General features: G+C 42.1%; 1 protein-coding gene and 1 long non-coding RNA gene across 2 annotated transcripts in view; one reads left to right on the top strand and one right to left on the bottom strand.

The window, feature by feature from the left end:
• The window catches only part of TRABD2B (TraB domain containing 2B), a 276,515-nt gene extending 261,678 nt beyond the window's left edge, over nt 1–14,837 (top strand). The window contains exon 7 of the mRNA XM_027747253.2: nt 9,645–14,837. Within this exon, the coding sequence (XP_027603054.1) occupies nt 9,645–9,867 (223 nt within the window). The 3' untranslated portion in view covers nt 9,868–14,837. The remainder of the gene's footprint in view (nt 1–9,644) is intronic.
• LOC120323910 lies at nt 9,619–18,846 on the bottom strand. Its single transcript, XR_005564836.1, has 4 exons — nt 18,629–18,846; nt 15,567–15,714; nt 12,818–12,906; nt 9,619–9,891 (listed from the first exon to the last, which is right to left on the bottom strand). It is a non-coding gene; the product is annotated as an uncharacterized LOC120323910 (long non-coding RNA).
• Between the last annotated feature and the right edge of the window lie 1,030 nt (nt 18,847–19,876).

The following is a 19,876-nucleotide window of genomic DNA, read 5'->3' as shown; positions in this document are numbered from 1 at the left end:
CTGCAGGCCAGCAAGCAGCTTCTTATGAGCCATTGGTGGCATCTCCAGGCTTTCAGAGGGTTTGGAATTGCTTGAGGAGAAGGAGTTTGTGCTGTGGCTGAGTATCACCGTATTTGCTTTGCCAGCAGCAGGAGGAACCCAAACCCTGTGGGCAATGCAGCAGTTTCATGTCCGTGGCATTTTTGCCTGGTAGATGTGCTCTTTGAACCTTTCTTTTTTTATTTTGTGAGTGAATCTGTTGGCAAGAAAAAGAAGCCAGTGCTTTTGTTCAGCGGTACAAGCTTGAATTCAATACTGCTTCAGATAACATTTTCAAAGATCTGACCCAACCTTAATTATTCTTACTAAGAGAGACACTGGAAAAATACAAGCAGTAAGCAGGAAAGTGAGGGCAGTGAATCAGAGAGAAAAATGTGATACAGACTAAGCAAAGAGAAAAACTGTCACGTGGAGATGGAAAAAGAACAGGGAGAAGGAAAAAGAAAATTAAAATCAAATGGAAAAATGCAGTATGTTGGACATCCATTTAAACCAGTTTATATTTCGGTTGTTCATTCTGTCCCTTAATACTTTGCACAGGCATCTTCTTAGCTGAAATAATTTTGTCTTATAAAACAGTCTCAGAGAAAATACTTAATTTGACAGGATGTTTTAGGTATTTTCCCACTATCACCTATTCTAAATTACTTTAAAATCTGGAGGAGAAGGTCGATATCTTTTACAGTGTTTAACAAAAAAGTGACAGGGTCAAATATATACATCTCTATGAATGTATGTGTTCCCCAAGCACATCTAAACATGCATGGTTAATTCTATGCATCTGCAAAAAATATTTGAGCCATAGGGCCCACACAATGCCAAACAAACACTGGAGTGCACATAGGAGAGGGCAGAGCAAGTCACTCTGGTTCTAATTAATTGAAAGGTTGAGCCCAAGATGTAAAATATGGATTATGATTTTGACCACCCCAAGAACATAAATTATTTTGCATGTGGGGCTGTACGGGGTGAGAGCAGGCAGTTTGCAAAACACAGACAAAAAATAGTTATTACCCCCATGTGTGGGGTTTGGTTCAAAATCACCTGATTGCAGCACCATCAGATTAACTCTTTATGTGTCGTATATTAGCAGGTTGCCCAAAAATCTTCACAGATTGCATCACTGGCAAGAATTCCACAATACTAAGCCCATCTGTGTATGCACCCTTGATGTTCTTGCTTACTTTGGCTGTAATAAATGCAATCATTATCTGCCCAAGGACCAGTGAAACAAGTATTTGATTTGTGATGATGAGAGCCTTAATTGCACATACCAATCAGGTACACAGCCAGATGTGTGCAGTGGGTGGGGGCGAGTCTGGGGATAGATTTGAGCCCACATCACTATTTAGACTATCATGAGCACATCCTGGCTCAGATGTCAGTGCAGAACCGGTGGAACAAAGGGCTCTGAGCTATCCCCTCTTAGCAAGGGCCAGGGCAAAACTGGGATGCATTATCCCAGCTCTGTGATTGCCTCGTCCCAGTGCAGTATCACAAGGGGATATTCTTAGGATATTAGAGAATCATCAAAGCATTTCTTAGAAGGGCAAAGGAAAGAGCTAATGTTGTCATCTCCTGTCTCGAGACCACCCAGACACTACAACAAATCATGGGTCTTCGGCTACAGTATCTTGAATTACTGTTCACAGGGATTTTAAAGAATTTAATGTCTTCTTTTTTTCCTATTTTTTTCCTTTTTTTTTCCTTTTTTTTTTTTTAGGATGACATGTAGTTTCCTGATGGGCTGGTTTTAATAAGGTCAAAATCTTTGTTGTTGCCAAATCAGAGAGGAATATAACATCTTTTAGTCATTAGATGGGAATGGGGTAATTACTCAGAGGGTGTGCTTCAAAGGTTATTGGTTTTTATAATGTTCTGTGTTTTTACACCATTCTGCAGTTGCCTGGAAAGGAGCAGCAGGCCTGATTCTGCCACTGCCACACGTAGGATTTGTATTTGCAGGGTTTTCATAAAGGACTTTGGGGCAGGAGGTTGAAAATGGCCATACAGAGTCTCCTCTGGGGATGGAGAAAGTTAAATCTTTCCCTGAGGTGCAGGAAACTTTGCCACAAGCTGCAAGTTGACTTCAGAAAAGGGCCCTTGGGCTGTGCTGGAGTTGTTTCTCACCTGCTCCTTCCCTACCTGCTAGATGGATCCTCCTGTCCACCTTTGCATCACTGTGTCTCCCTGCCCTCAGGCTGCATTGTTCTGACAGCAAACTCCTTTTTCCTGATGCAGGAGTCTCCACTGCCCCCATCCGTTCCCGTCCCATCCCTGTCCCCTCTTTTGGCCCCACAGCAGATAATACACTTTGCCTTAACAACCTGACCCACCTGTGGCTTTAGGGTGCCCCTGTAGTGCTCAGCCTTGCTGCAGGTCAGTGTTGCTCCGGGGCTGAATTTGTCATCACAGGGATGTTTTACAGGTGGCCTGGGCCGTCGGGACCTGCAAATCACAGTGAGAGCCTGCAAAATGCTTCACGTTGGGTTAATGGTGGTGTCACACTAACGCTTCAAGGTCTTGACTCAGATCTGAGTCAGGGGAGTCATAGAAGTAAAATGATTTCACGAGGTTTTGATGGTTCCTTGGTGGGTGACTCGGGGATAAAAACCAAATCTCCTGGCTTCCAGCCCACAGCCCATCCTGAGAGGGGCCCAAAAGTGCACCAGGGGAATCTGAGCTGCATTTCAGCACTGAGCCTCCTCGTGTTTACACCATCATGGCCCCCCTGGAGCCCCTGACCTAAGCGAGCCACCTTCTCCTCCTTCATGTCAAACTTCAGAGCCAAGACCCCATGGAGGGTACAGCAGCTGCAGCCCAGCCGTGCCCATTACTGGGGAGCTGCTGCAGGACTGCAGAGGGGAGCTGTGTCCCCACCAGCTGCTGCTTTTTGCACTGCAGAATCAGCAGTTTTCCTATTCCTCACCTGCCCTTCCCTGCCAGTCAGAGCCCTCACTGGGGCCTGAGCTTCACTTGGGATTCAGGAGACCTGAATTGCAGAGATAGAGATTTTCAGAAGCAGCTCCCCTCACCTACCTTGGTGCCTTTGTGGGGAAAGGATTGTCCTCTGGAGATGCCTTGTTCCCCATATACTGTAGCAGGAAGACAGCTGAATAGCTAAAATTAATGCCACCCTTTAAATCCTATTAAAGGCCAGTCAGGTGAAGGACTGCCTGTGATTCTGCTTAATGGCACCTTCTGCAGGTGCTGCTGGCAGCTTGGTCCTGCGCATTTGTGAGGTGAAGTTGCCTCACATTACTTTCCTTCGTCCCCCAAGCATCCCATCCTTGTGCACAGTGTCCTGCTCCCCACCTGTGCTTCAGTACATGGTGAGAGTGTGGCTCGGGGTCCTTGCTCACAGCTTTCTGACCTTTCAGAGCCAGTGCCTGGTGAAACTTGTGCTTCCCTTTCCATGTTTTCCCTCAATATCCTCTTCTTTCTCCTAGAGATAAGCCATGGCAGATGTGGTCCTAGCAAAGAGCAGGGGTGGGGGATTAGACCTCTACCAGGGTACTTGCACTGCTCTTTGCCTCCCCCTTTGAGTGTGGGAGGCTCACAGGTGCCCACTTGAAGGAGGGGGAATAGCCTGCTGTCAGTCCCCAGAGGAGCCAGAGCATTGAAATAAGTCAGGATCAGAGCTTGACATTCCTTTCAGATGGAAAGGTGGTTCCCATTTGAGTCTCATCAGAAGGAGAGCTGAGATCAACAGCGAAGGGTTGCTGAAACGCTCCCAGTGCTGTTGCTGACCCCCTGTTGATGGCGTGGCTGCCGCTGCCTCCCCGTCACACTACAGCTGTGCTGCTCGCAGAGAGGGTGGGTGCTTGCACTGTGGGAAATGGCCAAAGATCCAGGCTCCCAGTAACCCTGGGCTAACAAGAAAATAGTAGAGATAAGGCTCTTCTTTGGCTTATCCCGTGTCTTCTCTGTTGGCCCCAAACCAGTGTGTGTGATGGTGCTTACTCATTCCGACAAGCTACTGCAAATAAGTAGTGGCCTCCTCTGGACCAAAACCGGATTCCTTAATCAGATCCAGGTTGGATTATTTTTTTTTTTTTTTAACATACTGAACCTTGTGAAAGCATGAGCCTCTTGGCCTCAATCCCACAAAGGGCTTTAGGATGTGCTGAGTTGTAGGTATGTGAATACTAGCCTTGCTGGAAGCACTCGTGTGCTCACAGTGCTTAGCGTCCTGCTCGTCTGGGACCACGAGACTCAGCATCCTGCAGGATTTATCCCTCAGGCTGCAAGAACAGTGTCTACAGGGAAGGCAATGATGAAGAGATAGATGAAGCTTGGGGGGAACTATGTTAATCTGAAGAATCCCTTCCAGAAACACGTGAAATAAGAATATGGAAATTTCAGGACATGAGGACTTCACATTCCCCTCGAGAGGTTACTCTAGTGATTTTCACGGTTACATGCTTGTGACATATTTCTAGTGTGATTTCTTTTCCCCCCAACATACTCTTTTTTGCTCTTGGCTGAGCACCTATTCTTTTCTTTCAAATGTGTGGTCAGACTTCTTGCCAGCCATCTTGTTTGCATACTGCAACGGATTGGTCCCAGCGCTTTAAGCAGATGTATTTTTCAAATCTTGATTAATAAATTTTGGTGACATAAATAGGTCTGGTTAGTTCCAAGAGTAATTGTCTTCACTTGCAGAACATTATTTCTGATCACCAGAAAAATAATGTGATCAACTCCTTTCACATCTGTTCATTAAATGAAAAGGAGAAAAAAAAGCAGGGCGAATTTTGTTTGAAAAGAAACAGGAAGCATATGCTTAATATCACTTAAGGAAACCCCTAGCCATCATAAGGTTAACATCAAATCACAAATGCAAAACAGTCATTATTGTATTTACTCAAAAATTTTCTTTCACTTTACTAGCTTTTTAGGTTTTCAGTTGAAACATGCATTTTTTTCAGGGTTCAGTCTAGCTTCTTTCATCAGATGCTATCATAAGAAAGGCTGTCTGGGGCAACATTTGTTTACATTTATTAAAAATAATTGTCATGTGTTTACATAGCTCCTTTGATCTAGAAAAATCCCCAAACACTTAGTAAGTTATGCTTAAAAGGGTTACTTCCTCCACCCTGAACAGAACTGTGTTGGGACTGAGGCATGGCAGCAGATTAAAAATGCATAGAAATATCATAATTGGGTTGGTCCTCACCCCCTCAGAGCACCATCAGTTTTCCATGAGCTTCAGAACAGTTACTGGGACCATAAAGGTGGTTTGGACTTTAGAGCAAAAGGTAGTGAAAATACTCTCTTCTTGGAGATTCCCTGTTTTTCATGCACTTTGCAAATAAAGAGGCAGTGGTACCTACTGCACGAAGCACAGGGCTAGCAGTACCTCAGCTGGACATACTGTTTCCAGTTTGGGGCATCTCGTTCCAGAGAAGACACTAATCAGCCAAGCAGAGCCAGGGGAGAGCAGAAGAAAGGATGGAAGGAAAGCACGTGAGGACTTGTGCAGAAAGGTAGAAGGGAACTGTTTGTTTAAAAAAGAGAAGGCTGAGGTGAAACATGGTTAAATATGCAAAACACGTGAAAGGCTGCTGAGAAGAGGAAAGGAATAAACCTGTCCATGGGGATAGGATAAGTCATGAACTTAGCAAGGGAGATCTGGTAAAACATTAGGCAGTAATTCTGAACATCAGAAATGGTGAAATTCTGCAGTAGATGTCTGCAGAGACTCTGGAATTGCTATAATTGCAGGGTTTTCTTGAGATTGGATTAGACAAAAATGTCAGGAGGGGTTTAGATCTTGTTCCTGTCTTTGAGCCAAATGGGCCAAAAAGACTCTCCTGGTCCAAACTTCTGTCCTCCTGTGGTGTCACAGATGGTCAGATGAGCCCTGCTTAGGTGGGTGAACCAAGTCACACTAAAAATTAGGTTTTGAGCTCTTTGAGAAATGTTCACAGGCTAAACCAGAGCAGAAATTCCTTCAATGGGTTGCATGTGTGTTTGTTTTATCTTTCAGCTTTAAAATGCTCCCAAATCATCAAGGTGCTTGAGCACCCACCCAGCTTAGAGGGCTTGAATCATGTAATTGGATTCAGTAGGGTCTGTGCACAGAGCCTGTGCCTGAGGCCCCATTTTTGGGGAAAGTTTTACACATTCTAATGATGGTAAGACAATGCATGAGTAATGCACCCATTTGAAAAGCTGCCCTATTATCTGATCAAAAGTACAAGCTCGTGAATACGATACCGCAGGTCATTTGGCTAAAACGTACCTGGAGTCTTCCAAGTTTTTAAAACAATCCCATACACAGAAGCAAAATAGAGAGGTATGAACAGCAGAGCCGGTGGTTGCCTGTTCACCACAGATCATGTGGAATGTTTTATTAAAGATATTTTTATCAGACGCAAAAGACTGAAACACAGAATATCCTGGGCTGGCAAGAGAAGACGTGATAATAATTTAGATTATTATCCCACAGATCTGTGATTCATTTTTATTATTCTCTGTGCTCATTTCTGCAACGATCAAGTCCTCCCTGAGGAAGGTTTCTGGTTGAGTTCAGGGGACTCTGCTGCTGCTTTCATCCTCGGGGAAGGTCTGAGGGTCAGTGAGATGCTACGTGCACATGCAAACGTGCTCAGAGGGAGTTTGCAGAAGTCATCTCCTGACACCAGGGCCACCTCTAAGATTAGGTTGTAATCTAACCTGGCTGTCCAGGGCCCTTCTGTAACCCCTAGGCAGTGAAAGACCCTGAACAAGAGTAAGTACTCCCTAGAGACTTGCACTGCAATGAGGTGGACCACCTTCTGGAATGGTTTCTCTCCCCATTCGCTGTAGAAACAGCCTAGTTACAAACTAGGACCAGACATTTTACAAGGAGTTGTAGCATTTGGTAAAAGGCATCATTCTTTTTAAATATCTCCGAACCACTTTGGCAGTCAGCTAAAAGTACATTTAAGAAAATGTTTTATACGAATAAACAGTGATTCATTTGCTGTTAGCATGCTTTGCTTTGTACACATTAATGGAAATGCACTGTTCTTCTCTTGTAAAGCACTTAAGGACTTTTTCAAAATAAACAACCCCACCTAACTATTTATCTTGACAAGAATGCATTTATAGCAATCTAATGTCTTGAAAACAGAAAATTGCCTCATTGACTGAGGAGAAGTGATCAAAAATTCTCAGGTCTTTCGACAGGAAACTCCAGGGTCTTAAGTAAACTGGGGGGGGGTGGTGGTTTCCCTAAAAAAATACCTGTTTTCAAGGGAAAAAAGAAAATCAATAAAAAAACCCCAAAAAAACACTTCTGTAAGTTGACTAGAAAATGGAAACATCATACAGAAACATAAAATGTTGATTTAAGGCTGCTTTAGGAATCTCTTAGATGTAGTTGGCTGATGAGTGGGCTTGTGATTCTTTTATGGGCGTCCTGGCCAGCCCTGGTACACAGGACATCCCTGAAGAGCAGAAATACAGTTTATGCAAAGGGACATTTTAATCTCACTGGAAGATCAAGCCCATAGAATGTGTCAGGAACAGGATACACATAAACTGCAAGTCTTTATGACATTTTGGTGATGTTTTTTAAATTGATGTTGAAAACCAGACCCTCCTTGTAGTTTAAAATTTAATTTAGGGCTACATTTTGTAGTTCCATAAAGTGACAATCAGTAACCAAAAGATGAGGACAAGCACCTACCCTTACGTATCTTAGGGAAACTTGGTACAGGGGAAAAACCCCAAAACTGTGATCCTGTTATCAGTGCTGCCAGATCTGTGCACCACATCATCACTCAGCAGGATAAATGAGGTCTGGATCAGAAACTGGAGCCTGACTGCATTTCTGTTGGTTTATGCATAGAGTGCAGTGCCTCGTTTTGTCAGGTTTACTTTAATAATGCTTTGTGTTCACTGTGGGAGTACCATTCATACTTGATGTTACTTACATTACAGGAGCTTGGAGACACAGTGCCTGGTCTGGTATCATTCTTGCCAGCACTAAAGCATCTGCTCAAAAAAAGCTGGACAGTTTTGAAGCAGCAGCATTAGTTTATCACTGATCAACTCTTTGCATTAAGTGACTTGCAGCAGTTTTGATGCAATATAGCAGAAGCTCTAAAGCTATGTGTCTTATATCATCACTTCAAGACATAAACCAACCACTGCCCTTGGGAATTGAGATAAGAGCTTTCTCTGACCAGCCTTCATTTCAGAATTCTCTGTTTACAGCAGTTTGTTCCTCTGGAACAAGCACAGCTCCTCACTGTCAAAAGTCCTAATGCTGGTTAGATGGATTATCTGCTCCCATGAAGCAATTCCTATGTCTTTAATTCCAGACTGCCTTTTCTTTTTACTCTAATTCATTGCACATTAGTTAAGATCACTTCTAGCTACAGAACAACTATCCCATCCAGAAGATGTGGTGACAGTATAAAGGATGAGGGAAGAAATGAAGTGACTTCTCCCAAAATCTGGAGTGAAGTGTAATGTGCAGTGATTGTCTGTGGGATTTGAAGTTGACCCTCATGTGTGTTTACCAACGCCCTGATCTTCTCAGTTTGTGATTGATTCAGCACATTTAAAGCATCTGTTCTAAAATCTGTCTTGGTATTGCTTAGACAGAAAAAGACAGACAAAAGTCTTCAGGTGCTTCTGAATTCTATTTCTCTGCACGAATCTGAAATAAGGTATTGTTCCTTTTATCTGATATTATGCAAGACACGGCCTTTTTCTTCCAAGGTCAGGATCTCGGATACTGTAGCTAAATATTTATAGGACTGCATAGCTTCTTACCCCATAAAAAAATTATTTGACAGTCGTTTTCAGTGCCTCCAAATCATGAAAGATTTAGAGAATCTGCAGGTATTAGCGTCACTTCTTGTTTTAAGGAGAACTTGCTTTTTCACTCCTTGCTCCTCAGCAGAATGTCTTGGGTTTAAGTCCAAAATCCACCCTGTGCAGTTTGCATGCTCAGCTGTGCTGCTCTGTGACAACTGGTGGATTATGGATCATCCAGTAATGGATGCAATGGAGGCATTTTATGAAATGGAGATTACAACTTAAAACTTCCAAATCAATTGTAAATGGACCTTTTTGACCTCCAGTGTCATGGGAATCATGATGAATTCCAACCTGCAAATTCAAATCAAAGTACTAACTCGAGCTACAATCAATAAGCAATCACACAGCTATTGAGGCAAATCCACAGGCAGGGAGACTTAGCACTGACTGAGTCTGCTTTTGACATTGTGACTTGATCCAAAATAGCTTAAAGCCAGAAAAAGAAATGAACCTGCTTGGTCTCCTGTACTCAAGGTTCTCAGTTGTGTGAGGGGATCTAGAGAAATTTTTTAAGGCTTGTGAAACAGGGGAAGGATGTGATTTGTGGCCTCTCTCCTGGACATAGTAACCAGGCCTTGGTGAGTAAGACATGTCACTCAGACGTGTCTGGTAAATTGTGAGACGCTTGGTGGGAAGAAGGTGCCTAAAAACATCACCATAATAATAACAATAATAATAATAATAATAATAATAATAGTTGTGGTTGCTACCACTTGGAATGACAGTTTACAGAGTAGAAATAAGGGTTCTGCTGTTTAATTTCCTTCTCTTGTGTTTTCTTTTAGCACCACCACGTTGCCTTCCTATATCAGGATAACCAATGGCTACATCACAGTCAAGCCTCCCATCTGGATTTCAAACCAGCTGGATCAGAGACCGCGTTCCGATCGCCCGTCCCAGCCTCAGCCCACAAGCTCAGCTGCAGCCAGTCTTTTATGGCCATCAATAACATTTCCTCTCTGCATGACCATAGCTTCTTTTCTCCTGAATCTACTGCAGCCCTCCTGACCACATCAGGATTACGTGCAATCCCTTGGAATAGAGAAGAGAGATAATTTATGAACGAATTGGAGGTTAAGACAACAACATTTACAAGCTGGACCTTCTCAGTGACTCAGTAGTGCCTTCTAGCTGATTTTTGTCTCTTTGCCCAGATACATTTTGAAATTCTAAAGCTTTATTGTAACACTGACTTACATCTTCTTTTTGTAGAAGGATCTTTATTTCCCATAGTGCTATGGGGTTTTGTAAAATATACATGTTCATATAAAGAAAAAAAAAAGAAAAAGAAAAAATGTATTTATTCGACTGGTAAACTTATTTTTCTTGTTGTATATGTTAATAACATCCCTATTAATCAGTAGCGATGGTGAAACAGATAAATTAATATTTTCTATATTCGTTTTCTGACAACTCTGCAAATGTCTGAACTGACACCAAATGAATGCTTTCTTTGTTTCTTTAATCATTACTTTTTGCAACTGTCCAATAAGTACATTTCTGCTGAACTTCTTTATTTTACTTTTTTTATCTCATTAGCATAGCTTACACTGAATGAAGCAGATCCTGCTCTCTGTGGCCTATACCCATTAGAAAAAGAGGTGCATTCTTAACTCATTAGCTACTACAACCTAAAATACCAGTTATTTTTCTATGACTTAGTAAGTCATTAGTCAAGATAATCCTCTACATTCCCCTGCTTTCTTTAACTAAACTATTTACTTTCTTTGGAAATTAGCAATTTCCCTCTTAGCCCTGGAATTAATTCATTAGCTAACACAAATTAAGACACCTTTTTCTTAATAAAAAATTGCTTTTCAAGTCTGGAATAATCCTACTGAAATTATTTTCTTCTCTCCCTCATTTTATATCAACACAAGCCTACAACCTTTCCCAGCATAAATGTGAACAGAGCTTGGTCTGTCTGTAGGGTATAAAGATGTAGTGTCCTGTTAATCTATAGAACTTCCTTGTACTGATTGTATTGATGCAGATGGACAACCTGGAGGCAAAAACCATCTACAAATTCCCTTTCATCTTGCTGTTATGAGCTGATATGTCTGTGCTGAAATAATTATGACTTGTCCAAAAAGACCACAGGAATCAAATTAACCCCTGTGTTACAGAGACATGCAGAACATTCTTCCATTTGTACACTGTGGTACCTCTGCTGACTTGGATGAAAAAGTTATGACACCTTACATTCACTGAAAAATTTGCTCCCTATCCAAGCAGTTAATGAATGCAATGAACAATATCTATGGGGGAAAAAAAAAACACATGCCATCTTAAAAACTATTACGTTTAATAAGGCATGTTGGTGTTTTTTCACCACCAAAACATGATGAAAAATCCCTTTGGATGCAAGAGTTTCAACTAGAAAATTAGTTTTGGGCTGGAATAGTGTTTTTCTTTCTAAGTCATCTACAAACCAAAAGTCCAAAATATATGATGAAAACATCACAGTTAGAAGTCTCAAAACCAGAAATATACAATACAAGGGGTTTTTTTAACGGAAAAGCAAAGCTTTTTCACCTTGGGAAAAAAAGATAATGCTGATGATGATGATTATAATAACAATACTGATAAAATTCTGACTGAAAACAGTCCTGTAAGTTCCCCAGCAGCCCTAAAGCCTGATCTCCAGGGCTGCAGATATTCCACGCAACCTGAAAGTCTCTGCAGCAAGAGAGAGTTCAGAATTCATGGTTTGCTCGTGATCATACCAATTAATTCAGGAAAGCAGGTTAGAAAGTAACTAGACTACAAAAGTCACATGGTTTCCTTTGAAACCATGATGAACTACTGAGGATTTCCCTCGCGTATCCCAGCTCATTGCCTTACAAAGGCCAGGGATAATACAGATAACTTGACTTACTGGACACCACAACCCCCAGCCTTTGCTCTGTTTTTGACAGAAAGTTGTGTAGGTTTCTAGTCAGTTTAAGTGGGTACAGCAGACAGTGCTATAAGCTTCCCCCTTTTTCTTTTCAAGCACAGCAGATGATAAGGCTGAATGGAAAACTTTGAGCCTTGCCTCAAATGTGAGATTCAAAGAGACCCTCTGCATACTTTCATATTGTGTATTTTGGCTAGCAGCAGATTAGAAATGTTAGTTTTGGACAGAAGCCATTCACCTTGCATATTTATTGCACAGAGATGGATATTGGAAACATATTTTGAGAACTTTCATTTTGCTTTTATTTGAGCTATTACCCTAGAAATGCCTTCATTTGAATATAATGGTTTAACAGACCTTCAAATTCAACCTTAATGTATTTAAAATAGATTATTGGTTCTCCTGCTGTGTTCAAGGCAAAGATGAAAACTGAATTATAATGTCTTATTTACACAAATGGAACTGGAAATAGGGTAGGCAAATCTTAAGGCTGATGATAAGTTACATAGTAAAAGTGAACAGCCAACAAACCAAAGCCCACTGAATTTTATTTGTTGTAATCAAATTGAATCCAGAAATTATTCTGTGGTACTATCCCAGGAATAATTCCAGGTGATGGAAAACTTACGGTATAAATAGACAAGACCATATGAAGATAAGGGAGAGAAAAAAAGGGCAGAAAACAGAAACAACTTGTGCAAGACCGTAAGGAGAACCACCAACAGGACCAAGACTAGAAATTACAGTTTTATCATTTCCCAATCTGTGGGTTTCTCCATAAGCCTCTGGGGCTTTCTTTTTTTTAATATTAGGAACACACACATCTCTCCACACTCACGGCTGTCATCATACTGCAGAGAACAGTCACTCCGTTGTCACCAATGAGGCTTTCTGAGTCACTCCTCCACTGGACAATTCAATAGTCATTAGCTCAGACACCGTGGTGTGTTTGGCTGTCTCAGGGTGATATAGCTTGGATGTCGAAGTATGTTTTTACTTCGCATTTCCTGTCATTTTGCCTGCAATTCCATGAAATTAATGAATGTTACTGGATCTCACCGAATTTCCCTTGTGCTGGCGCCCCACATTTATCCTACTGCAGTGCAGGTGTCAGTGCAGGGTGTCTCCTGGATTTGGTATCTGCACACCTAGAAGCAGTTAAGTCATTTGATCATCTGAGCTTTCTCTGGTTAAGGGAGGAGGCATGACTTACATTAAATATGAAGTTAAGTAGGTTCCTGTAGGTCTTGGCTCAGGAACCCCACGTGAATGGCTTCAGCACAGCTTCCTAACCAAACACTTCTTTTATTCTGATGCCTTACCCTGAAGTATAACTGAGGGTCACTTTATTCAATACATGGCATGTAAGCAGAGCAATACTGGATAATGAAACCCTCACTGTGGTTGATGAAATGGATTGTTTACTAATCAGCTACAGGAGCTGATTCATAATTATAACTGTTTTATTAATTAAAACACAGTAGTACTGGTTAGCGCAGATCTGTGCACACCCACTGCATTGGATCATGATTAAATTCACTGTGAGTTTAGAAGCTGTGCACCAGATTTGATACATTCTCTTGAAGCAACACTGACTACCAGCTTCACAGGGCTTCAGCTTCCTCTGTGAGTTTCTCAAAAAACTACACTGTTTTCTTTCTTCCAAAGGAAAGCTCAGATTCCCGTGCAATCACAAGATTACAAGAGCAGGAGATTTAACAAAAATATCCACGCCCACTACATAAAAGAGCAAACACTGGTGATACTTTTTAGCTCTGAGAACACAATCAGGAGTCACACAGTGTCTGGCAATCTAGGACACGATTTTGGATGAGTCCAAAGCTCAGTGGTCATATGATTCATCTTTTCAACTCAGCTACAGCTGACACCAATACAATTCATGTTATATGTAACTGTAGCATTATAAACAAATGCTAATTAACTGCCAGGGTCTTCCCCTGGTGGAATAAATATCCCATGTCATCAGCAACAGATCTAACTTCCAATCTTTCTTTGTTTTAATGCTTTTCTTGCTTATGTCTAACTATGGATGCTATATTAACGTGCACTGCCACTTGGAGAACCAGTTAGTAAGCTGGGACAGAAGGTATTTTATATTTTATGACTGATGTAGTTTCTCTGCAATCCCTTGGGCTGTTGAATAATGCAATATGTCTTCTGGCAATAAATGATGAACATGATTTATGATAACTATGCTTTATACAGGTGTCAGAAATCTGCTTTGTTGAACTTCCCTTCCCATTCCTCCAAGCTCCACTGTAATTTAGGAACACCCAAGGTACAGAGTTGTATATTTATCTAAGTTCTTCAATATACAATTGTGGAGAAAGAGAGAGATGAAAGGAGGGAGAACTTAGTCTATGTTTAGTGCATTGATTAGTCAAATGATATGACTCAGTCATTACCATATACCACTGCTAGGGAGGAATTTCCCATCATATATTTATGTTAGAGAAACCAAAGTGCCAAAATTATTATCTCAGCATAAATGTTATCATTCCAAACTTTGCTTAGTACCGTATTTCTATATTATATCCAAAAATTATAGGGGCTTGTCATATCTCTGAAGTGATCAATGTTCCATGGAGTGTGCTAGAATTCAGCTTCAATTTAAGCTCGTTTCAGCTTAACTGAAGCAGAAAGTTAATTTGCCAGTGTTTGAGATCATAGAGGAATGTGTGTATGTGTGTGGATGTTTGTGTGGATGCGTGCATGTTGTGTGCGTGTGTTTTGTCCCAACCCAAATTCAGCCTTTCCTGTGACTAACTTTTCAGGAGGCACCTTAATCTAGCTAAAGGCAGGGAGGACTTTCCAATAAGTAGTAAATACTTTTCTTCTATCTGACTGGTTAACCATCCTGCAGATTCATGCTGCCACTGAATTTCAAATTGCATATTTGTCAGTTTTCAATTCAAATGTATTTCAAATATTTTTTTTCCTGTTCTGCCTCCTGCTTTGGTGAACTGTTTTGAAGAGTGTAATAAAAAGATGCTTTCTAATATTATTTTATCAAAATATTTTTGTAGCATAATATATTAATAAAATGTTATTATAAATTCATAGCACAATAATTTTGTGTGTCTTGATTCTTTCCTTTGCATTAAAATCTAGGAAATCACTAAAAAAAGGAACATTCTGTTTGTAGAGCTTAGGCATGCTGCTTCTCTTTTGCCCAGCATGGGATGAAGGAAACCATCTCTCATACAGGGCAAGGGGAGGCAGATCCAGAAAACCAGCCCTTCCACACAAACTAGCTGGAGTGTGTAGAAAAGCCCAGAAGAAGCATCCAGTCCTGGTGACTGCAGGAAGGTTTTTTCTCCCCTGCAAATTGCTGGTGCCCTTGGAACTGCTGTTTTTGCTGCTGTGCTGGCAGCAGAAAAATAAAATAAAATAACCCTGGAGTTGTGTCTCCATCTGGCATGGAGCAGAAGCTACCTCTCCACACCAAGACTCAAAGACACAGAGATTCACTCATTGTTCTTGGCATATTTCTTGCATGCAAATCCTGCCGTGCAGCTGACACTGCAGACTTCTTGCTGATCACAACATCATTGTTCACTCCTTAATTATGTGCTAAATCATTTGGTCTTTAACACGTTATTTTGAGAGGACTCCACCAGCGAGGCTGTTTTAGAAATACCCACTGTAGGAAATGCGGTGGGAGATATAAACACTTGAGCTGGTTTGAATGAGCTACCCCGGCACAGGAAGGAACTGCTGTGGCAAAATAGTAGAGAAACGCTCTAAAAAATAAAGTTAAAAAGAGTCCATCTATTGAAATACCAACCAGACAGTCAAAGCTGCTTGCCATCCTGTCTTTGGAGTCACGGCCCATCTGGAGAGTCTGTGTGGTCCAGCCAAGGGTTATCCCTGGCCATGGGCAGTCCCAGTCTGCCAAATCCTTTTGCTCTTAAGGGTCCTGTTCAGCCACAGGTCTGAAAATGAGACAAACCTTCAGCCAGCAGTGCCAGATCCTGGCTCAGTGGTGCCGTTTCCTTAAGCCTCTCCTTCCCTTGACCTCTCTCTGTGCTCCCAGTCTGTAATTGCAACTTTTTGCTCTAACTTGAGATCTTCCTGTTTATAGATTTGCACCAGGAAGAGGGGAAGCTGTGATGGGAAAAGCTCGGGGCAGAAGATTGGGTTTCTTGTGGACTGGCTTAGTATCTACATTCCCAACCAGCAGCCTATCTCCCTTTCGGATCAGTGCTTCCCAGTTCCCAAACCTCCTGAGTGCCACCCACAAGTGCTCCCCACGCTGAATGGGTTGGAAGGAGTATTTAGGTAAATTAGGCCTCTACGTGCTCTCCATGTCTGCTCTGTGATTTCCTGTTGTTTCAGCTTGTGACCTTTGAGCATTTTCCACTGAGAGTACAGGCTGCTGGCTGTACTTGTAATGTGTCTAACACCTTTTCTCTGCCTATTGCAAACTGCAGAATTAGGTGAGGGATCCCCGTGGGCCTGCAGGCCACAGGCAGGTGTCCCTGAGCAGAGGTTTGCAGCGCTGTCCTGCACCACTCTTTGGTTTCAGGCTAAGGATGGATGGCTTCTGCAGAGAAGCTCAGTGCATAAGTATCCAACTGCATCCTGCTGCCATATTTGCTGGTTGGTTTGTTTGTTTATTAATTTATTTTTATTTTAACTGTTCTTAAATTACAATGCAGAGTGTTGTTGTCTTCTCTTTCTGATGAGCGTTTAAATGGGGTAAAAAATACTCAGGAGACATTTTGCCTCTTGGGGTGGTATGAAATGCCTCTGCGCCTTCTTCTTTTGGCAAGTCTCTTTTTTTTTTTTTCTTTAAGCATTTTTTGCTGTAAGCAACAAGCTAATGAAGACTTCTGGGTTGTTTTTTGTTTTTTTTTCATAGCACACCTGTCCCCTTCACCTGGCTGCAGATATGTCAGTATTAATTAATGGTTTAACTTCTTACCTCTCCCTGAGCAGAGGTACTAATAGAGCTTTCCTTCTATCTGTATTTCCTGATGCTTTTTCTCATGAAACTCCTAAAAATTATTGTGTTTGAGGCCTCCAACCGTATGTGAACAGTTTCAAAAATTACTAGCCAAATGACAGTTCCAGCAGACTGATCACACAGCCATCATCATTTCACAAATGAGGCTACAGTATGACTGGCAGGCAAATGTGTTTGAGGCAGGATCTGAGGAGAAACACACCGTTGTTTGTGCTCTTAATCCCCACTGCTTCGGGGCTGAGCTGCTCCTGCTGGCTGCACCTGATTTGTGGAGGGAATGAACACATCATGCCAAGCTGGGGGGAAAGCTGGAGTTCAGCTTAATGTTATGGCAGTTGTCTGCTCCAGGCTCATCCCAGAGATGTGTTCATCCAATACACACAGAGGAGTTCCATAACATCTCCAAGGGCCCAGTAGGAGCAGAGGGGACCACTGAAAAATATATTAAAAGATCAGGGCCCAGTTGGATGTACACAGGGAATTCTCAAAGACAAAAATAACCAGACATCCACAAGTCTACTGCCAATAATGGAAACAATAGTAATGGGGAAAATAGTATGTGTTTAGATTGCTAAATAGTTGGATGGTGGGAATACAATTACTTAATATCACAGGGATCTTAAAATAAAAAACACTGAAACTTTATTGAGCATTGCAAATTCCGTATTAACTTTTTTAACATACAGTTTCTCCCATTACAAAGAAGCACAGCAAGTTCTGAGCACCTGACCCATTTGAGCAGCAGGTCCCAAACCTGCAACCTCAAACACCTTGCTCCACAGTACACCAGCATTTTGTTAGCTAAGACTGCACCTTTGGGTGCAAGCCATCATGCAAAGCACTGCACTTCATTCCATTTTCCACATTTTCGTTCCACTTTCCTTCCATTTTCTACATTTAACAGGGATACAGTTAAAATGGCAGAACAAATTGCACAGTCAAACCTCCACCAAGCTGATTTTCAGAGGAATGATAACAATAATAACTGCAACAGTGAGTTCATGCTCACAGCCCTCATTCACACCTGGAGCTCCCTGCCTTCTTGGAATGAAATGCAGTTTGAACAAAGGGACCAAGATAATGTGAGAAAACATCAACAACTGGCAAATAGAGGCAAAGCAAATGAAAGACAGATGTAGGAAGGAGAATGAGAGCTTTCTGCTTTGGTTTGCACTCATCCCATATCTTTGTTGTCCTAAGGAATATCAGTTTGTTGTCCTAATGATATCAGTTCTCCAGCCCTCTTTCATGACTTATGATGCACCTTTTCTCTCTTCATATGAAAGCCATTGGTTTTAATTATAATGTGATAGATACATAGCCTCAACCAGCCCTATGTGTCTGAATTATTTGAACAGCAGTGCTGGAGGGCCCTTTTTCTTTCCAGAGATCTCTGCAGCTGTTTGTCTTGGCAAGAGTAGGTTTGTCCCCAGATTCATCCTGTTTGAAGTCCTTTCCACCCACTCAAGTTAGCCTGAGCGTTCACCTCATTTTTAATGGGAGCATTATTATCTTCAGTTTTACACTGGCAAAAATAATTCTCAAAAGGGGAACAGACAGAAACTCACACCTACCCATCTTTCTTGAACAAACTGTGTTCATCCAAACCGTAGGAAGCAAGCACTTCAAGGAATTTGCCAAGAATTGTTTTTCTCTTAGCAACGGTCCAGACCAAAAGTGAGCACAGATATAATCTGTGATATCATCTCTCAAACAGAAGGATCCTCTTGAAGGCCCATTAGTTCAGACAACGTGTGCTCTGCAGGCACGGTGGTGGTGGTTGTGTAGTTGTATGATGGACAATGCTGGTTGTGTTCTCTGGCTGTGCACGGGCCAAGTGTGGCCCCGAGGGCAGGAACCAGACAACACAGTAATCTTACCCTGTTGTTGCCTTTTCCTCCAAGCAGTTCATGAAGAGTCAAACGTTTGTTCTTGACCCTGTCTGTGGCACTGAGTCTGATCTGCCACTGCTGGGTCCCCCAGGGACATCTCTCCAGGAAGAGCTGGGAGTAGAGGTAAGCTTGGCTCCCCATCGCTGCGGGTTTAATGATGACACACCAACACCTGGGTCTCTCTGTGTGCTGGAGCAGGCCTGTAAAAAGACACGTGAAGTGAGATCATGATGCATGTGGAGAGTAAAATTCTGAGCCCTGGTTGGTTTCTCTTCATAATACTTACTTTTCCTTGAAACCTCAACCTTCCTGGGCCATCTTTATCCAAAAGCATTAACACCAAGGGGGGTGGAGGGGTGGAAAAGGTTAAAGTATTGGTGCTAATGGAAGACTCAGACATGAAAAGAGTATCCCAGGTTTGGAGCCTCTGTTGCCTGCTGCCAGCAGCAGGCCCTGCTTGAAAGGAAAGTACCTATCTCAGCATGCAGTCAAGAGGAATAATAAAACTCTGGTCATTTGGAGCCAAGGAAGAGGAGAAAAACACTCATAAATGTGCAGCTTATGTTTCTCTTGAACTTTCAAAATAATTTTTTCCCCCACCCAGAGATTAGTCACAGAAGCAAATGATACCGTATCTGGGAAAGAAGTTGGATGGATGGAAATGATCTCTGGGGAGAAGGAGAGGAGGAGGGGAGCAGACACATACTTCTGTCTCTCTTTCTCACCTTCCCCTTTCTCTGAGACTGAATGTACAAATGAAAGAGTTGGGAAAAAGTCAGGTGTTTGGGTCCAACCTAAAGCCATTGGAGGCTTTGAGGCCATCCTCAAACCAGTGAGGTTTTTCTGCTCCTGTTGGGTGGATTTGGGGAGCTGACCTCACCACTGGTGACCCCCTAGAGCTCCCACTCTGCAAGAAGCTCGATTTCTCATAGAGGCCCCCATGAAATGACTTTCAACACATTTTTCCAGATTCAAATGAAAAAGAAAAAGCTAAGGGACTAATGAAAGTATGCTCATAAATGCCACTCTCTGGGAAAGGCTATGGTTTTCGAAATAAAATTCCTGGTCCTCCAAGTTCTCCTGAAGCCCTGAGTCGGACTTCACAACGCCCAGGGGTTTCAAGTAAAGAACAATCTCAGCCTCATCTTAATAAGGTGGGAAAATGAGGTGGACAGTGGATTTTACGACATGCCTGAAATCACAAGGGACATCTACGGGAGCAGGATTCAGAAGGCA

This window comes from Pipra filicauda, unplaced genomic scaffold (assembly GCF_003945595.2).
Source record: "Pipra filicauda isolate LSUMZ 115617 unplaced genomic scaffold, ASM394559v2 scaffold36_size6622888_pilon, whole genome shotgun sequence".
In the NCBI taxonomy this organism is placed as follows: domain Eukaryota; kingdom Metazoa; phylum Chordata; class Aves; order Passeriformes; family Pipridae; genus Pipra; species Pipra filicauda.
Note: the sequence above shows the minus strand (reverse complement) of the source record. Positions and strands in the feature narration are given on the sequence as shown.